At 37.1% G+C, this 12663-nt stretch overlaps 1 protein-coding gene across 1 annotated transcript in view; it reads right to left on the bottom strand.

Moving 5' to 3' along the window:
- Nucleotides 1–2227: 2227 nt before the first annotated feature.
- LOC114661346 (mucin-2-like) overlaps nucleotides 2228–12663 on the bottom strand; it is a 54226-nt gene continuing 43790 nt past the window's right edge. The window contains exons 39-44 of the mRNA XM_051933351.1: nucleotides 12600–12649; nucleotides 9384–9493; nucleotides 8403–8506; nucleotides 7340–7410; nucleotides 6949–7054; nucleotides 2228–2326 (exon numbers count right to left, since the gene is read on the bottom strand). Coding sequence (XP_051789311.1) covers nucleotides 9398–9493; nucleotides 12600–12649 — 146 coding nt within the window. The 3' untranslated portion in view covers nucleotides 2228–2326; nucleotides 6949–7054; nucleotides 7340–7410; nucleotides 8403–8506; nucleotides 9384–9397. The remainder of the gene's footprint in view (nucleotides 2327–6948; nucleotides 7055–7339; nucleotides 7411–8402; nucleotides 8507–9383; nucleotides 9494–12599; nucleotides 12650–12663) is intronic.

Raw genomic sequence — 12663 nt, 5'->3', positions numbered from 1 at the left:
GCTTAATGTGTGTGTGTGTGTGCACGCGCCCTGCGGTGGACTAGCGCCCTGCCCAGGGTTTTGTTTCCCTGCATTGCGCCACTGTGTTGGCTGAGACTGGCTCCAGCGGATCCCCTGACCCTGTAGTTAGGATATAGCTGGGTTGGATAATGGATGGATGGAAGGAAAAAGCCGCTTGTAAGTAGTGTGAATGTTTGGTGCCATAGGATCACTAAAACAGTACTCTGGCATGTACAATGAAAATTTTGATCCATCCATCCATCCACTTATAATCTTGAAATTAATTACTGAAGTTCATGGTTGATTTGAAGACATATGCCTAATCAAAGAATTGAGGAGTGAGATCAGGGAAAAATACCATAAATGAGGGGAGGGCCTGCAAATTTAACATAGTAGATACCCCAGCTGGGAATCAAACCTTTGTTCAGGAAATACATTTACGGGTGTTAATGATATGAGGTAAGAGTGCTACATTGGTAAAATAAAAATCAAACCCAATGAGTATGCATGTTTTACATTAAGAAGAAGGTTTTGCATTCATACAAGTGTTTCATGCTCAAATATATTTTAATTAAATAATTACATTTACAAATCTAGAGACAATTGCAGATATTGAGAAATACAAAGGTACCTGTATAATGTTTCAGCTACACAAACAACATTAAGGCACGTTAAAGATTTAAGAGTGGAGTGACCAGCTAAGGAATGTGCGCAGGCTTGTTATCAAGCTCAAGTTATGGCAATGAAATGACAATAAATAATTAAAAATATAAAGAGGTTGCTCTTGTGGCCCACAGTCTGGAAAATTCACATGTCAGTTTTTAAATTACCAACCGATCCTAAAATCAACTTTGCAGTGGAAATATTTTATTGAAAGATGAACTTGAAACAGATCAGTAGATTTAGTATTTTTTAAGCTGTACAAGCATAGATTACCTAGAAGTACATTTGTAAACACAGGGGTATACTAATGACTCAACAGTCTACTTTATTACAATATACAGAAATGTTAAGTAAAGATGTTAGACTTGAACTTGTTCAATAGAGTATCAGAGAAGTCAGCAAAACCTTAAATCAGAGAAAGTACTATGATGTTAGATAACATTCAACTAAAATTAAAAATTTAATACAACAATATAAAAGTTGAGTTTTTCTGTGAGATGGACTGAGCATCCATCCAATGAGGCTCATTTCATACTGATTTATTAGTTACAGCTTTGCAAAGGCAGTTTCAGGTACATTGATTGAGTAGGATTTCGTTTTGCCATTTTTACAATTGAGAGTAAAAGACATAGGTGAGACTTTGCCCATCTTGCAGCAAGAGCATTTATTTTCCCAGTTTTGCTCTGGAGTGAAGATCTGAGAAGATGAACAGAAGCCGGAACAACTGGGAATCTGGACCTAAGAGGAAGAGTAAGGCACAAGGAATGGGAATATGTCTTTGATATACTGCCATGCCCCCATATGATTAACAGGTTTATCTTTAACACGTTAAGTGCATGATGACCATTCCAATTATGACTAGAAAACTTTTTCTATAAAGGAAGAAGGCACTAGAGGGTCAGGTGGGTTTGGATACACTTCTGATTTTGCCAATTCAGGATTAATTACAGTACTTTAGCAGCTAACGATTCTAATATACGGCTTTAAAATTGTTTCCTGGAAGGGCTACAGTGGCTGCATTCCTTCATTTCTGATAATGTTGTAAATTCCCAATGTCAGTCCTTCTAATCATTTAATTATTATTGTCTATAGTGTGCTAATAGTGCTGCAATTAAACTCAATTAAACTTAACTCACATTTCAAGATAATATATATCATGGCCATATATTTTTTGTTTGCAATCAGTTTGGTAAAATTCAATTTTTCATACAGAGGACATGAGTTATCTCCTAAAATTGACAGCCAGTGGCAGTGTACACCAGGCTTGTACAGTGCAGAGAGTGTTTACATCGATATACTGTTATCATAAGACAGCAAATTACCTGAGCAGAACACTGTCCTTTCTGAAACTGTGACTGTGCCTGTAAACCACATTGCAGTCACTTCTTCTTTTTCACTGAAACAAGTATAATAATACAGAAACGATTAACTGCTAAATTGTTTGAATTTAAAATATACAGTCTATCATATACACAAACCAATCATGGCACCAAATATATGGTGCAATATAAAAAATAAGTGAAAAAACATAGGCCAAGTTCAAGTCTGAGATTAGGATACTTACCACACTTAAGTTTTGGACAACATTGACCAGAAACATTTACAGTAACCAGCTCTTGTGTGCTGCTGCATGTAGGCACAGAACTACATTGACACTTGGAATCTAAGGAACAAGAAATAAACATGTTTCTCTTTTCTGTTAAACGTTTCAAAAAATAATTAAACATAATGTTTTGTGTTAATAGAGCGGCACAAACAATGCATCTCTACTATGGCAAAGTCAAGATTTCCAAAAGAATAAATGGAACATTGCAAGAAAAATGTAATTGCTTAGAAGAACCCAAACAAAAATCTCAACCCTTTTGTAACAGATGTTGTACTCTGCTGGCAGCAGTACTGTGCAGCCTTCTGAATTTGGGAATTTGTATTTTGGTAAAACTGTTGAACGCTTGAGATGTTTGTATTGAGATTATAGCTGTTATTTAGCCTAAAATACCTACAGTAAGTCTCTGTTACAGCAAATATTGAACTGAAGGTTTAGAAGGATTGACCATGCACAACAAGTTGTATTCCATTTTTTGGATGACATGGTGGTGCAGTGGGTAGTACTGGTGCCTCAAAGATTCAGTAACCTTGGTTTGCATGCAGTGCCCAGATGTTTATCCATGTGGATTTATTCTGGCTGTGCCTATATAGGTATCCCAGGGTTTCTTCCCATAGTCCCAAAGATGTGCAGGTTATATTAGTTAATGATTCTACGTTGGAAGTCCACAGGGTATTTAGGCATTTGTAGATCTGGAGAAGGCTTTTGACAGGGAGATGCAACAGGTGGTGAGGTGAACATTGAATAGATTAAGTATGGATGAACTGCTAAGTTCCTACAGTAATATCAATGTTTGAGAAAGCAAGAAAGGTGATCAGGACTGAGATAGTAGAAGTTTTTAGGTCAAGCTGTTCCTGTACTAGGGGTCCATTGCTATTTTGTGATAATAATTGAGTAAACCAAGGTCATTGCTTGGAACTGGAAAAAAGCAAAATGCCTCAAAAGGACAATTGAAAAAGATGACCAGGGAATGATTCAAGGTAAATGTGTAGAAGAATGGTAAAAAAAGCAAAATCTCCAAAAAGAGGTCTATTGGACAACATACCAAAATCAAAACACAAAACCAAAACAGAAGTTGGAAGAACAAAATGTAAGGTCTGAGCCAAATTATCAAGTAAATGTTAATATGTTATGTTAATATATTACATGTTTTATTACACGGGCGGCACGGTGTCGCAGTGGTAGCGCTGCTGCCTCGCAGTTTGGAGTCCCGGGTTCACTTTCCGGGTCCTCCCTGCGTGGAGTTTGCATGTTCTCCCCGTGTCTGCATGGGTTTCCTCCGGACGCTCTGGTTTCCTCCCACAGTCCAAAGACATACTGGTTAGGTGGATTGGCAATTCTAAATTGGCCCTAGTGTGTGCTTGGTGTGTGGGTGTGTTTGTGTGTGTCCTGTGGTGGGTTGGCACCCTGCCCGGGATTGGTTCCTGCCTTGTGCCCTGTGTTGGCTGGGATTGGCTCCAGCAGATCCCCGTGACCCTGTGTTCAGATTCAGCGGGTTGGAAAATGGATGGATGAATGGATGTTTTATTAATCTACAGATTTTCCTTGGGCTTCAAATAACTGAATCACACCCAGAGCACCTGGGATAGGTGCCAGCTCGTAGCAAAAATGAACTGGATAAACTGGTTAGAAAATGGATGGTGGGTTGGACAGACAATGAAGCCATGTTTATAACAATTGGAAAATGAATAAGAATCCTTAGTTTCTTTATCAGGACTGTATATGGCTCTTTATTAAAAAGTTAATAATCTGACCAACTAACTTGGTTGTGATACTACAAGATAAAATGTTTGCATCTAACAATTGATTGGTCACATTTTTGCACTGTCGAAGCATGAATGAATTATGTTCTTTTATTTCTCAACTAATTCCACAATGAGATAAAACTGGAAATAATGAAAGGAGTTTTTTGATTTTTATACTTTATTATGTTGGGCCATGCTGGATTTTTAATTAACTCGCAAACTTGTGCCAAAATTCGACCATGGCGTAACAATGCAACTAATCAATAACAAAATTCATTGGAAGCTATTTTCATCAGTGATTATTATTGATCAGTTGTTTAAGTCCTACTAAACAGCACTGTCATCTTTTGTCATAGGCCCGATTAAGCCAAAATAACAAGGGTCATGTAAGTACCAACCAAGAAGTCATGGAGAGATCTCTATGAAATTTTAAAATGGCATTGTGGTACAAAAAAAGGAATAAAATAAATATAATAAACAATATTGTCATAAACTAATAGACATAATTAGCCTGTGCAATCCAGACAGTGATGACCAGAGAAGTGTGTGAAGGACTACCATGAGAGCTCTTGTACTTAGATAAAATCTCATATTAATGGTAAATGTCGAAACAGAATTTATGTAGAAGATGCTGAAGTGGAACGCTAACATGGTAGTAAAAGGCTTAAGGTAAATCCAGGAAAGAATAAGATGATAACTGGAAATGAAGGAGCAAGAAGGATGGGTGTGCAGCATGTGCAGTGAAAGTGTTGGGAGAAACTCAATCCAATGAACAGATAACCAGAAGCAGGTGCATACAAGATGGAGTGATATGCGGGTGGTGAGTGTGAGGTTTGTAGAAAGACAGCAAGAAGGATACAGAATACAGATGTAGCAAGTTTAAATTTAGATATCAGTAATGGAGTTGTTTTGAAGAATGTAGGAAATTTAGCCACTTAAGTAACACTGAGTAAAGATGGAAGTGCAGGCACAGCAGTGAAAGCATGGGTGGTGTAAGAGAAGAATGGAAGAAATTTCAGTAGCTGTCCCACTTTATGACTTCTAAAGGAGCCTCACTGACACTTAAGGGAAATGCTTATGAAAGCTGTGTGATTGACTGTTCCACCAGGGAGGTGGACTGTGTAGTGTAGCAATTGGTCTCTGTCTGGTAGGGCAGATTAACAGGGGCACCACGAGATGGTTTGCTACATGCTCCCTACCAGTGAGGTGGAAAGTAGAAAGCTGCTAGGACAGGGTAACCAGACAATGATATGCATGTTTGTTCAGGAAATTGTAATAAGGGTCAATATCAAATATCAGAGAAACTGTTGCCAAAACTGAAATGCTAAACCATGCACACAGTCAAAAGGACAGTAACCAGATGCCAACAACCATAAGATATTCTGTCACCAAACCTAGATGCAAAACTATTAACAAAGTCAAAAGGAGAATAACAACGAGACAAAAACCAAAAGACATTCACTAATGCACACACACACAATTAACTAGTTTAAGGTTTGTATCCATAATCTGAGATGCTGCACCGAATAAAGCCCAGGGTTTTAAAGCATAGCATCAGTGACATGGCACATTGTGCCTTTGGAAGTCAAGAAACAGTGAATAGCATCCTGACAACACAGTCATTACATGTCAAAGCTTAAAATAACAACCAAAATGGTGATGTGGCAAATTCAAAAAATAATAATAATAAAATCCTAATTACTTGCAGCTAAATTACTAGAGAAAAACACTCCTATATTAACATTCTCCAATGTTTAAATGCTCCAGAAACACAACAGGGCAGCAAAAAAATGTAGCAATCTTTCTCAAATCACAAGAGTGAGAATTAGTATGTTCTACGTGAGTGAGATCTGGATGATGAAGGTAGAACGTGACGCAAAGCTGTAAAGAACTGAAATGAGAATGATCAGATGAATATGTGAAGTTTCATAGATTGAGAGGAAGATTAATGTTGATGTACAATAAGAGAAAGTCTTAGTGAGGAAGTGATTGTTTCTGTTCTGAAGAGAAACAGACTAAGGAGGTTTGGGCATGTGTAGAAAAAAGAAAATCATGACTAAGTGGAGCACTGCATCAAGGTGGAGATGGAGGCAGAAGAACATGAGGTGATGGTATGATATGATATGAAAATTATGGCTGTCTTCCCAAAATATGCCAGTGACCATGGACAATAGAGAAAGCAGATTTGCTGGAGAAGAAGCCACCCTTGCTAAACCCAGAAAATGGCATTTAAACAGCTGATGATTAGTGTTTTTTTTTTTTTTTGAAAGGATTGCTTATGGTTATATACAGTATATGCAGTACATATTGAAAGGGTAAATGTATTAATGAAACTCTTTCATTTTCTGAACCTCTCCTCACAGTATGAATTCTTGGGATGCAATCCATTAACTCGGCACATATTTAGACTGCTTCTTGAGAGGAAAAATATTAAAAACAAACCGGAAAGGTATTTTAATCTGATCTTGAGATTTACTGTGTAGCAGCACAATCACAGCTTTTCTGTTAATAATAATAATATTACATCTTGCCTGAAGAAGGGGCCTGAGTTGCCTCGAAAGCTTGCATATTGTAATCTTTTTAGTTAGCCAATAAAAGGTGTCATTTAGCTTGGCTTTTCTCTACATTCATAATGGTAACACGGTACAACACCCTAGTACTACTGTTAATAATAAAAAATAGTGAAGAGTTTGAACAAATCCATGTAAAGAAAATAATAAAGAGGCCTTGCTTGAGACACCTCAGAGAATTTCCCCTCTTCTTAGGGTACCCATTTTCTAAACAGGATGTCAATATGTTCCATTTTACCTACTTTATACCATAGTGAAAATGGGAATTCTAACATTCTTCAATACATTAATGTGGAACCCTCTCCATTTGTCATCCCCTTTCATCATGAGTTGGGTTTTGAAGAATTTAAAACAGAGAAATACTCACGACAGCTCAGTTGAGGGCAGCAGGGGTTAAAGGGGTTTGGTTCACTTGTGACATAGTCACCAGGTCCACATGTTTTACTTGGGCATACAATATCACTGCAAGGATTCTGAGAGAAAAAAAAAAATCACACAGTCAAACAAGGTAAAACATTGTAATTCCTAAAGAAAACAATCTAGTGTAAGAAGACATGAACAAGCAGGCCAAAGAGTTTAGTCAAACATAGATGAGTAAATATTTGTGAAGGGAAGTACAGGCTGGTGCAGTAGTTAAGTGAAATACTGGAAGGATAATGCTGAATATTATGCTCCAAAGATGACAACTGAAAAAATGTCCTGAATAGTATTTTTTGTAATTCTCCTAACAAGTACAGAATTTTTGAAAACTAAATTACCTTACTTACATGTGTTGGAGTAGCTGAGCTTTGAGAAGTGGGGTGGTTTGTTGTAGTTCCAACAACTGATGCTGCATAAAATTCAAAATAAAAAAATTAGAGAAGCACACAACTGCACACTCAGTATTATGATTCAAAAAACAAACTAAACTAGAAATGAAATGTTAAGAAATGCTGCCGCCATACAAACTTATGATAAGGGCCTGTATCTTTCTGGATTTTCATCCTGTGTTTAACCCTTGTTGAAATGTGTAACAACTATTCTCCCAGTCAAGCACATTGCTATATTTCATTTCCTTACAAAGGATCAGAAGATGTTCAAGAACTAGGTCAACAATTTGTCTCATTTTCAACTACAAACACAAACATGAGAACAATACCAAACCTTCACACAGTTAACATTTCTCCATTTTCTTTTCAATTCAGATGTTTCTACTCTCTTTGCAGTTCAATAAAAAATACTTCATTCTCTCCAGGTCTTGTGGGTGCTGATAAAGATGGTGATCCCCATTTTACACAATTTCCTGTCCAATTTATATTGTTCATTTATGAATGGAACTGTTGGATTGAGAGACTGTAGATGACCAACTCTCCATCTATAATATAAGAAAACTAGCTTCTTTCTCCTTTGGCGACTTTCTTCCATTCCATGACATTAAAACTTTTCTTCTACTGTATTCGTGTTACTTCTCCTTGAGATTTACAGTATTTCCTCAGGAAATAGCTTGTATTGCTTTACCAGGAAAGGGTCATTACCCACAAAGTCTTACTTTCACAAGGAATGCAGCCTATCTCCATTGAATGAGTCCTGACAAACAAATTAGTGATTCTACTAATCTACTTTATATCTTGCCTTTTGATCTGGACTGATGCAACCACATGGGCAGATTATTCAATATTACTTATATAATCTATAACTCACATGTTGAAAGATTTTCCATTCTTGTGATATGTGTCCAGTTTGTTGGAAGATAGATGGTTATACTAAGCTCATCTAAGAAGTGGAACTTAAACAATAAGGTTTTAAACAAGGAAGAAACAGATGTCTCAACAGAAAACTTACGGCAAGTATAAACAGGACAGCACTCTTTGTTGGGGTCAAACTTAGGGGCAGCAAGACCACTAGAACAGGGTGGAGGTAAAGACATTGTGAAAGTGGTGGACACTCTGAAAAGGTAAATTAATAGGTTATAGTTAGAATGAGTCCTATGTAATGAAAGAGTGTAAGAAATCATTAGATGGCAGCAAAAGACTTTTATGCTCATTATGTCCATCATGCAGTTTTTCTGTCCCTTCATTCATCAGTCTGTCCATTTATCCATTTTTAACCCAGACTCATTAAGTGTGAGACTGTAATGGATTGCTATAATCCCCAGGGAAACACTCGAGAAAATAAGGTGAAAATACCTCCCAGCAGTCATCCCCAGCCATTCTGAAGTCTGGCACCTTAACAAAATAGAGGCTCGGACATTTTACCACAATATTTTTCATTATACTAACACTCTTATCTCAATGTCCTCCCTTTTGGCTTCATGACAATGTGATCTTTGGTACAACTTACTGTATCTAGTAGCTTTGGGCTGTGAAAATACATTACTCAAGTTGGCTAAAACACGTTTTTTTTCCCAGGGTCGCATGGATTCATCTTTGTGATAGGAAAGGGAGCTTAAAAATCCAAGTGGATCCAGAATCAGAGGTATAATAATATCCCCATTTGCTCTTCATATGATAACATTGAGGGTGAGACCCAGGTTATACTTGAGACTGCCAGGGGAGAGTCCTCAGGATAAGACAATAGAGTAATCTAGCCTGTTGCATTTTGCCACTGCAGTCTTCAAAAGGACAAGAATATTAATATGCTGCTGCCGGCATAAATTTCAATTCTCCAAGGCACTGTGTCCTTGTAGGATATTCAGGCTTGGATAATGATCAAATACGATATATACATTTGGCTAGAAGTACATGTGCTAACATTTAATTCATTTCAGTCCACTGTCAGAGTTCAGTACATATTGTGGGCCTAGTAACTGACTGACAAACTTACCACAAGCACTTATGTTACAGCAATGAGAGGAATCCAGTTTGATGATTGTGTTGGCACCCAGTCTTAGTGCAGGGTTGAACTGGTTTACATTTGCTCATGTTACAAGGAGGCTGCACGAAACATCAAAACACAAAATGAGTTATTTCAGTACTGTTCCTGAATCATAAGTGGGTGGAAATTGAACAACAAGTTCTGGCTTCACTGTAATGGCTTGAGCTTCATCCCCCAACACAAAGCAGTTCACATTATTTGACTCTTATAATTAAATTCTTGGAGTTTCTTGACCACTAACTAATTCTGAAAGAGGTGCATCATGTTCAAAATATCAGTTTTGAAGGCTCACAGATCTACCTTTTCCCAGGTATCAGTTCATTTACAATGCAGCACAGGAAGACCATGGTGCCATTTGCTCAAAAGTGTACGCTGTTGGATTTCAGCCTTGTTTACCCTATGTTGTAAAATTAAAAATAAGCCTGGGATCAGCACACTCCCTATTTGATACACACTTGGAAGCATTTGCTGTAATGAACAACTTTGTTACAATTGGTATTTTCACACTCTGATGATCTCTTTATTTTCAGATGCACTGTTTATGTTCGGCACAAGTTTGATTAAGTTCAGGTGAAACTAATTGGTGTACTTCAGGTTAGTGACTTACCAAAGAACATTAGAATTGCCTAGAATTCACTTTTGAGTTATTATATTCTTTATGTTATGTTGGTGCTATGCTTTTTACATTCACTGGTGTTAAATTATGGGACTATTTAATTTGCTTATCTGTTTAATGGGTTTGGGGAGACAGAGAAATGGGAGTCTTATGTCATTTTCAGAAACACCATGGGTCGCTAGGTGCTGCATTTAATCCCCTCTCTCCCAGATAGACTTTATCCTAATCTGCCTAAGAGTCATGGACCTCACTGCTAAACCTTGTTGTCATTTATATCCTCTTTGTTTATCTGGACCTTTTTACCACATGTTCTGGCACTGCCCCCTGTCTTTTACTTTTGGACCCACAGCTAATGTATGTCCCCTACTATCTTCTTTTGTTTAAATATTTCACTGTTGCCTCAAATCCTACTTCTTTTACACCTCTTTGTATATCCAATTATACCCCCTTAACATAAATTATTCTGTCTTGGTGCCCTTGCAGCCTAATTAATTCTTGCCTCTTGCTGGAAGGCACCTGATTGTGTTAATGTGGACATCTGGCAGTCTTTCCTATTAAATTTAATACACCTTGAATTATCTGCAGCACAAGTTAATGCTGCCTCCAGCAATTCAATTGAAACCTGGACTACTGCTGCTGAATTGTATAAATCCTGTTGTGCTGCAATGCCTTGACTTTGTTTTTCTGTTTATTATTACTTAATTTTTTTAATCATTTTTGGCTTATTCATAATTCTTTACCTCTCCTGTCATCCTCTCTGGCAACTGAACTTTTTCAGAATATTTATCCCTTGGTTCAGACTGGGAAAGGGAGTGACAGGAGGATTGGATTTTTTTCTATCTTATGGTTGTTTTATTGTTTATCTCCTGTTATTTTGTCTTCATGTAATAAACATTTTACCAAAAAAAAAGTGGGTTGAAATTAAATAAGATGTGTCATAGTTTTTACTAATATAGAGTTTAATGTTTATCTTAATTTTCAAATGGTCCCACATGAGATGCTGAGCATAAAAATAAAAGAAGTGTGGATTCAAGGCATATTGTGCACATAGGTGTAAAAGATGGCACAAATGCAGGGCGCAAAGGGTTATGGTACAAGGAACCTCATTAGAATAGGGTGATATTAAAAGCAGTACTTTTCTGGGCATCAGTCCTGGGACCACTGCTATTTTTAATATATATAAATGATATAGAATGGAATATAAATAACTAGCTGGATAAGCATGCAGATCATATCAAACTAGGTGGAATGACAGTGAATCTAGATCAGCTCAATCGTTAAAGAGGGACATGGACAACATACAGTCTCGGGTAGATTTGTAGAAATCAAATTGAAAGTAAAGGTAAAGCATTGTATATAGAAAGCAGAAATACTATATTTGAATACACAATGGGACATCCGAACATTGACAGTACCCCTTATGAAAACGACCTTAGTGGACTTGACACTAATACCAACCAGCTACAAACAACTCCAACTCACTTATTATAATTTTTTATTACTCCAAGCATTAAAGCAATCATTTGTAATGAATTACGTATTTTACTTTGGCACTTTAACTTTGGGCTAGAAATTTAAATTACTATGTGTATTTGTTTTTACACTTCTGTTCATCCATTTCTGTACTGTACAGTTCTAAATCAGCCATGCCCTACACTCCCTGCACCTCATTCCCTAGTTCAACATATCCTTGGCAAACCTGCTTGTACACCTACTCAAAACAAGGTGCCCCTCTGTTTCAGATTTAAGCCATCATAGTAGAAAGGTTCACATCTGTTCCAGAAGCCTATGCCCTTCTATTTTACTACATTAGAAGGTTAAATAATGGGTCTAATCTCTTTCATTTTGCCTACAGCATGGCAAGGGTAGAAAAAAAGAACACCTACTGCAGGAGAGTAACAACTGGCCTGCAAAGAAATTGTTTATAATGGTTGGAAACAGGGCCGGATTTATATGAAAAGAGGCCCTAGGCTATTCCACTTATGAGGCCCTTTCACCTTCCATTTTTAAGTTTGTAAATTACATGAGAGATAATAAAATTTTGCTAACAATTTGAATGTAGGCCCCTCTTCATCTTGAGGCCCTAGGCTGAAGCCTAGTTAGACTATAGGAAAATCCGGCCCTGGTTGGAAACAAAGAACATTGATAAGGACAGGAGCAGATGAAACGTTACTATGGTCACCCTATGTGCCTTATGGGATGAAATGGACTAGACTAAGCTAAACTTAAACTTTTATCTTACTCCAAGATTACCGCCACTATTAAAACTTCTAAACTCCTTGATCTTACTTGGACATGCGCATGGCACAGGCATAACTTTGGAAAAGACTACCTTGTCAGCACTGCTCCTCGGCTTCATGAGAACCTGCTTCACAACTAGTAACAACACTTCAAAAGCTTAAATACATTGTAAAAAATACTAACAGTAAAACTGTAAAAATGAGATGCATATCACTTATTAGGTACAAGCATAAAGAAAGTAGCCAATTAATGATGGTAAAACATCTCTGCATATTTTAAATCAAATATTAAAATTATTCAAAGCTTACCTTGCTACTTTGATTTGTGGTAGTTGTTTGTCTGGTTGTGGTAGTGTGACCTTGTATTATACTT

The sequence above is a fragment of the Erpetoichthys calabaricus genome, chromosome 11, assembly GCF_900747795.2.
Source record: "Erpetoichthys calabaricus chromosome 11, fErpCal1.3, whole genome shotgun sequence".
In the NCBI taxonomy this organism is placed as follows: Eukaryota; Metazoa; Chordata; class Cladistia; order Polypteriformes; family Polypteridae; genus Erpetoichthys; species Erpetoichthys calabaricus.
Note: the sequence above shows the minus strand (reverse complement) of the source record. Positions and strands in the feature narration are given on the sequence as shown.